Source organism: Solea senegalensis, unplaced genomic scaffold (genome assembly GCF_019176455.1).
Source record: "Solea senegalensis isolate Sse05_10M unplaced genomic scaffold, IFAPA_SoseM_1 scf7180000016821, whole genome shotgun sequence".
Taxonomy (NCBI): domain Eukaryota; kingdom Metazoa; phylum Chordata; class Actinopteri; order Pleuronectiformes; family Soleidae; genus Solea; species Solea senegalensis.
In genome coordinates, this window is record NW_025322049.1 from 1 (window position 1) to 7,719 (window position 7,719).

The 7,719-nt window shown below is 47.6% G+C and overlaps 2 protein-coding genes across 2 annotated transcripts; both read left to right on the forward strand.

The window, feature by feature from the left end:
* Positions 1-277: 277 nt before the first annotated feature.
* On the forward strand, positions 278-6,364 carry LOC122763417 (spatacsin-like; the record flags this gene model as incomplete). Its single annotated transcript, XM_044018306.1, has 7 exons — positions 278-478; positions 723-830; positions 1,385-1,550; positions 3,541-3,755; positions 4,768-5,515; positions 5,617-5,762; positions 5,963-6,364. Coding segments are annotated over 7 exons (1,986 nt in total), but the record flags the coding sequence as incomplete, so codon positions are not given.
* Positions 6,365-6,759: 395 nt separating this feature from the next.
* Positions 6,760-7,709, forward strand: LOC122763416 (spatacsin-like; the record flags this gene model as incomplete). The annotated part of the gene is made up of 4 exons (XM_044018305.1): positions 6,760-6,951; positions 7,092-7,211; positions 7,347-7,515; positions 7,605-7,709. Coding segments are annotated over exons 1-4 (571 nt in total), but the record flags the coding sequence as incomplete, so codon positions are not given.
* Positions 7,710-7,719: the final 10 nt, after the last annotated feature.

Genomic DNA, 7,719 nt, shown 5'->3' on the forward strand with positions numbered 1-7,719 from the left:
TTGCGACATTTGTCTCGTGATACTACGACTTTACTCTTGTACTGTTGCGACATTTGTCTCGTGATACTACGACTTTACTCTCGTACTATTGCGACATTTGTCTCGTGATATTACGAGAGGTGACATTACCTTAATGTGAACAGACAAAAGTCTTTCAAATGTCGCGTTGAATATTTAAAAATGTAAAAAAGTTTTCCGAGCGTCCTAAGATCCTCATTAAATAATAACTTATTAATTAATACTACTATTATTAATGTGGTCCATGTTTGATTGACAGGGGGCGGAGCTCCTCTCCTGCCTGTGTGTGTGGGTGTTGACCTCTGTGGATGATGTCACTGTGGCTGAAGCCACCTCCCACCTGCTTGAAGCCCCACAGCATCATGAGTGGAACCTGCATGACCTGTCAATCATCTGGAGGACACTGCTGGGGCGGGGCCTGGTCCAGCCCCTCCTCCGAAGCTTTGAGCTCTTTCTGAGGGTAAAAAAAACTGAATGAATGCGAGTGTCAAACTCAAATGTCCTGGGAGCCAATGAGTGTCCAGTCTGGTCAAAAGGGGGTGGGTCTAGAAAAACAATCTCACTGATTTTGACCTAATATTTCATCCTAATATCACAGTTATGTAATGTTACAACTTTTTGTTGTAATGTTACGTCTTTTTCTCTCATAATATTACGACTTTTTTTCTTGTAGCATTATGACTTTTTTCTGGTGTGTCGCTCAGGACTGCCCCCTGGTGTTGGTGCTGAGGATGTTTGAGCTGTGCTGTGACTACAGGAACTTTTCCGAGGCCAAAGAGAAGCTGCTGGACTTCCAGAGGACGCTCATCACTGTGAGTCCATCAACGTCCTAATGTTCAACTATCCCTCAGGAGACAACCAGACCCCACAGAGAACATCAGTGATTTTAACAGCACACACACACACACACAAACACACACACACACACACACACACACATGAGCTGTTGATCCACTGCTGCCTCCATCACTAAGTTCAAATGTCTGATTTTTCAGAATTCGGGGTTTAAAATCCTTCTTTCAGATTGACCTCAGTCACACAAAATGACCACACGAGGCAGCAGTAGACCGGCAGCTCCTGTGTCCCTGCGAGCTAAAATCACTGATGTTCTCTATGGGCTTTGGTGTGGGAGAGTGAGTGGTTTACAAACTTCACTTTCCTGTTGTCTGACAGTGAGATAAAGACTTGAACGTGTTCTTAAGGTAGACTTAAACTGACATTTGGTGTGGGAGAGTGAGATGATAGCAAAGTGACAAAAAAGTACATTTCCAGTTGTGTTTCAGTCTGAGTCACATGTTCAATTGGACTAACGTCATTTTACGGTTTATGTTTAACTGAGCTCACGCGCGTCTTCTTTGCAACGTAGCTGAGAAGCAGCGGCCCGGTTTCCTCCGGTGACCTCCCCCTGCAGTGGGTGGAGAGCCAGGCGTCGGTGCTGCTCCTCACGATGCTGCAGCGCTGCTCCTCCCAGTACGACCTCCACCGCCTGCTGCAGCTGCTGGCCGACGTCGACAAGCTCCTCAAATCCAACGGTGAGAAAACTGATCTGAGACGGACTCAGAAATCACCCGTAATAAATGTCAGTTTGTCACATTTAGAACAAACAGAACAAACATTTAGAACCCTAGAAAAATCAAAAGGTATTAAGTAGGGATGTCCCGATCAGGTTTTTTTTGCCTCCGAGTCATTTGATTTTGAGTATCTGCCGATACCGAGTCCCGATCCAATATAATACACATAAAAAAATGAAGAAGAGTGAAGAAACATATGCAGGATGTCCCTTGTTTTATCATTTAACACTTATAGATGGAGCACTTCTGTGAGGTAGCTCGAACAGTCAAGTAATGATTAAAGGGGACATATTATGCAAAATCCACTTTTTAACCATTTCAATACTTATATTTGGGACTCTGGAGGCCCTACCAGTCGCCAAAGTGTGGAAAAACAATACTCAGTCATGTTTTCGTGGTCCCCCTTAGTGTAAGTATAGGCCATAAAACATGTGATGTTGAATTCCCTGCGCTTATGACGCCAGCGAATGTTACACGGTAACATTAGCTCCACCTTAGCTCCACCTTAGCTCCACCTTGTCCCTGCGAGAGTGCAGGCGAGGGAGGAAGAGCGGTGTTATGTCAACGCGGAGGGACAAGTGTGCTGTTGGTGGCTGCACAGTGGAGCACAGTGTTTTACAGAGGATTTTATATATGAAGCTAATGTGCTGGATAAAGTCAGCAAACGTGTGTTCGTGTGTTCGCACCACTTCACATCAGTATTTAGTCAGCGACGTACAAACACACACTGTTAAGAAAAGGTCACACAGAGGTCATAACTGACCATTCTGACACGTCCTAATTAAACATATTTGTTCAGTACGTCCTCCATGACCGGAGCACACACTCAGTCTGATACAGTCACATACAAAGGTGGATCAGTGGTGCTGTCCCTAAGTGTTTTTAACTGATTTACAGTTGGACAGTGTTCGGCTCCATCCTTATGTAGGACGTCTCTTCCTGTGACGCACGCTGCCATGTTGATATTGTCAGAGAACTAGTGGAGGGAGGGGGAGAGGAATGGAGCTGAGGGAACAGGAGCTGAGCGAGTGAGCGCTGTAAAGAGGACAAATCAGAAATCCCCTGAAAGAAGTGGGTGTGTGTTTGCCTGTGTCTCATTTGCATATAAAGGGAGCATTCTGAAAGGGGCGGGTTTAGCAGGGTTATTGAACTGCTATGATGCTTCATCCTTACGGTATTTTGACCAAAGCATGTCACTGACGTGTTCATTAGGACACCAGGGATAGTTTAGTTTAATGGGGGAAATAGGGTCTAATATGTCCACTTTAATGTTTGCATGGCCAGGATATAAAATCTAAAAAATTAAATATTACAATTAAAAGTAGCCTCCTGACTGAAATTGGCTATGCAACAATGAAACTTTATTTACTGCAACTGCACTGCAAACTTTATTTTAAAAAACAAAAACAGGTGATGGAAATATGACTACACTAGTGTAAGCCACACCCTCCCCTATATATTTTTAAGTTGTTTCATTTCAAATGTTTAGAGGTTGTTATGTCCAGTTTGTTATGTTTTGTATGTGTATTGTTGTGTATTGTATGTGTCGCTCACAAAATAGTATCTCTGCTCCAGTTTCTGTGATGAGAAGCAGCACATACAGAGAGCTGTGCTTTCTCCTTTTGGCCACAAGGTGGAGTATCTGCTAAAGTGACTGTTGGCATTTTTACGTATGAAACAAACATCAACTTGGCAAACTTTAATTCAATTTGACTTGATAGTGCTAAATCATAACATACATGATCTCAAGGCTCTGTACATAGACAACATCAAGGAGAGCAAAGAAACCCTTTAAAAGGAAGTTGCAGTTTCTCGATACTGTGGCAGTTACAGCACCACAGTGCCATCCAGTGGACACAGGAAACAACAGCAGCTTTCTTTCAATGTGTGTGTGTGTGCATGCGTGCATGTGCGTGTGCGTGTGCGTGTGCGTGTGCGTGTGTGTGTGCAGGTCCAGACTTCAGGAAGCTGAGTCAGCTCAGTCAGTTGCTGCAGGGGTCAGAGGTCAGCCTTTCCCCCAGGCTTCTGCAGTGCACTTCTCCCTCTGTCCAGCAGGAGGAGTTCCAGGCTGCTGTGGATGCTCTGCAGGCCAGGGGGCGCTACAGCCAGGCCAGACAGGTGGCTCAGCTGGCCGGACTTCCTGTCCAGCACCTGCTGCTGAACCAGGTTTGCTCCACGTTTCCTTCTTTTGAGTGTGTGTTTGAATCAGGTACTGACACATAGGTGGCGCTGACTACACCCAGAACTAGTCAAAGACACTGAACAAAAGTCTTTCACCCACCAGCAGCTTTCCCCACACCAAAGCCCACAGAGAAAATCAGTGATTTACAGCATTCACAGCACTGACTTTTTCTCTTATATTACGACTTTTTTCTCGTAGCATTACGACTTTTTTCTCGTAGCATTACGACTTTTTTCTCGTAGCATTACGACTTTTTTCTCGTAGCATTAGGACTTTTACTTTCGTAGCATTCACGGCTTTTACTGGTAACCGTTACGACTTTTCTCGTGGCGCTACGACTTTTCTCGTAGCATTAGGACTTTTTCTCGTAGCGTAAGACTTTTTTCTCCTTGCGTGGGGTTTCGTGGCATTCACGACTTTTACTCGTGGCATTCGACTTTCTCGTAGCATTGATTTTCGTAGCATTCACGACTTTTACTTTCGTGGCGCATTCACGACTTTTTTCCTGCGTAGCATTACGAGCTTTTTCCTCGTGGCATTAAGACTTTTCGTGGCATTACAAATTTTTCCTGGTAGCATTACGACTTTTTACTCGTGGCATTCGACTTTTCATTAACGTGGGACTTTTACTGCATTAGCATTACGACTTTTACTCGTGCTTATTCGACTTTCTCGTAGCATTACAACGCACTGTGCTTATTCGAGCTTTTTCTTGTAGCATTACTTGAAACTTTCTAAACAGCATTATGACTTTTTCTTGTAGCATTACAACTTTTTACTCGTAGCATTATGACTTTTTCTCGTGGCTAAAATCAAGGGGCCGCTCACAGCATTAGTTATGTATCAGTACCTCATACAGTCACTGGTGAGTCAGAAATCCTTGTTCCTGGCTCCGTCTCAGTCGTGTGGATCACGCCTGGACTGTTAAAACAATTTCCCCTTGGGGATGAATAAAGTTTTTCTATTCTATTCTATTCTATTCTTTGTTTCATGAAGCTCCTTCAGGAAGTGAACTCCCAGAAGTCCAAGCCACAGTGGAGGAGGCTGGAGACTCGAGTCAGCTTCTGGAAGAAGTGTCAGGAGCAGCTGAAGACCGACGGCACTGACCCAAGGCCGGCGTCACAGTTCTTCCTGTCACAGGCCAAAGCTCCGAGTGTGGACACTCAGACTGAGCTGCCGGACGTCCAGGAACACTGCCTCCTGCTGGGCATCGCCGCTCACTGGCTCTCCCTGCTCGCTCCACCTCCCGTCGATGAGCTGGAGAGCCTTGAGAAGACGCTGTGGAGGAACCAGGTCCGGCGACAAGTCCTCACCGCTGCCATGGAGAAGGAGAGTGTTTTCAATCTGCCGCCGCCCAGCGTCACATCTGAAATGAACACGTACGAGGTTCTGATGAGGGAGTTCTCCTTCTCTAACATCTCAGCTCTGAACACGGAGAGGTTCCTCAGTGTGGAAGGACTGCCCACTCCATGTGAGGAGCAGCAGCAGCAGCAGCAGGAGCAGGAGGAGGTGAACGATGGCTCGGGTTTGAGTCCAGAGGAGAGGCGAGTTTTGTCGACGTTGATTGGTCGGTTGCTAGACAACGGCAGTGTTCATGAAGCCAGCCGAGTCTGCCGCTATTTCTCCCTGTACCACTCGGACGTGTGGGTGGTGCTACGCTGCCGAGGCCTGGCGTCTGGAGAGCTCCACCCCCGACCACCAGAAGAGGCATCGGAGCCTGTGCTGAGGAGCAGCATCGCCAGCTGTACGTATGTTTATTGGTGTGTTGTGATCTGACGTTTGACCATGAGGGGGCAGCCAGGAGCGGGCTTTAACAATCCATCACTCTCTCTCCTTCTGGTCCAGCTTCCTCGTTCAGCAGCCTGTCACTCGCCATGTTCCCCCTCCCTGAAGACGATGATGTTGTTGTCGAGCTCCAAAGGCTCCTGGATCAGTGTCGCCACGGCAACAATTACTGTAAACAAGTGCTCAGCCTCTACCAACTCTCTAAGGTACAAGAAGTGTATCTTATCTTTTGTCTGTTTGATTTATCTTCTTATATAATAATAATATAATATTATTATATTATTATTATCGTTGTTTTTAGTATTAGAACATTTTGGTTCAGAGAATTCGTCAGTAAAAAGTAAAACGGACAATTAAAGCTTAACCATTAACATCAGTGAATGTCATGTCCCTGTGTCGTCTCCAGGAGCTGCAGAGCTCGTTCAGTCAGGTCTGCAGGGAGGAGCCTCGCTCCGTGCTGGAGATGCTGCTGCTCTCGGATCAGCCTGAGCGCTTCAGAAAGGCCCAGGCCTTCATCAGAGCTCAGGGTCTGTCTGCAGACACCGTGGCCCAGCTCGTCTCCTCTGCTGTGGCCTACACTCTGCTGGCCTCCTCCACCCAGGACCTGCAGCCTGGTGAGAACAGACGACTTGTGTTTGGAAAGTCAGTCTATCTGCTCCTCAATGATTCTATACTACTGAACTGTGTGTGTGTGTGTGTGTGTGTGTGTGAGACAGAGACGGAGGTGTTAAGTCAGTCAGAGAGGCGGGACTCTCCCAGTCCAGCTGAGTCTCACGGCAATGCGTTAGTCTGGTGGGAATTAAACTGATGAAAGCTCAACACTATTCCCTGAGAGACCTACAGAGCTGCAGTCTGACACACACACACACACACACACACACCTACGCACCTGCAGCACACACACACACACACACACACACACACACACACACACACCACCTTTTACCACACACACACACACACACACACACACACACACACACACACACACACACACACACATACACACACACACACACACATGCACACACACACACACACACACATGCACACACACACACACACACACACAGGTGAGCACACTGCAGCACCACGCCTGCAGCACACACACACACACACAGGTGCACACACACACAGATGTACGACATTCATTTCCTGGAGATTGACTCTAATCCTAATCCTAATCCTTAAAACATATCTTCACTTTATAATGTCGTCATGTACGTGGTGGGGACTGGATATTTTTCTTCTTCCTCTGCAGTTGTCGAGTTGTTGATCGCGGCGCACGACTGTTTCAGTCTCACCTGTAACATGGAGGGCATCGTGCGAGTGCTTCAGGGCGCCCGCCACCTTAGCCACGCCTACCTCGCTCCAGGAGAGCACTACAGCCTGCTGGTAAGCCCCGCCCTCTGCTGACATACAGACCAGAAAAACATGGTTTATGTACCATGAGATGTTGTTGTTGTTATTTCCCTCACACTCTTGTCCTGTGTGTGTGTGTGTGTGTGTGTCTGCGTGTGTGCGTGCGCGTGCAGGTGCGTCTGCTAACAGGTATCGGCAGATACAATGAAATGACGTACGTCTTCGACCTGCTGCATCAAAACCATCGCTTTGAGATGCTGCTGAGAAAGAAGGTGGACATGGACCGAGGACAGGTCGACACACACACACACACACACACGCAGTCACACGCACGCACGCACACACACACACACAAAGTGTGTCTCACACCTCCGCGGCGCCTCCGTGTGGCTCTCATCTCTGACACGTTGTTTGTCCTCCGTGTGCAGTGCTCCAGTCTGAAGACGGCTCTGCTGGACTACATCAAACGCTGCCTCCCCGCCGACAGCGAGAAGCACAACATGGTGGCGCTGTGCTTCAGCATGAGGAGGGAGATCGGAGAGAACCACGAGATGGCTGCCAGGACGCAGCTGAAGATCATCGAGGCTCAGCCGTGGGGTGAGTCGAGGGAGCGGCACCACGTCGCCAGCTTCTGTCGTGTCGGCCACACTCTGGTGACCTCTGACCTTTGCCTTGTCTCCTAACAGTCGTCACTCCTGACCTGGAGAGCTCGCTGGTCAAAGTGTTGGGTCTGCTGAAGGACGCTGCGGAGAGTTTCTCCAAGGTGTGTGTGTGTGTGTTCTTGTCTGTAAGTCTTTGTGT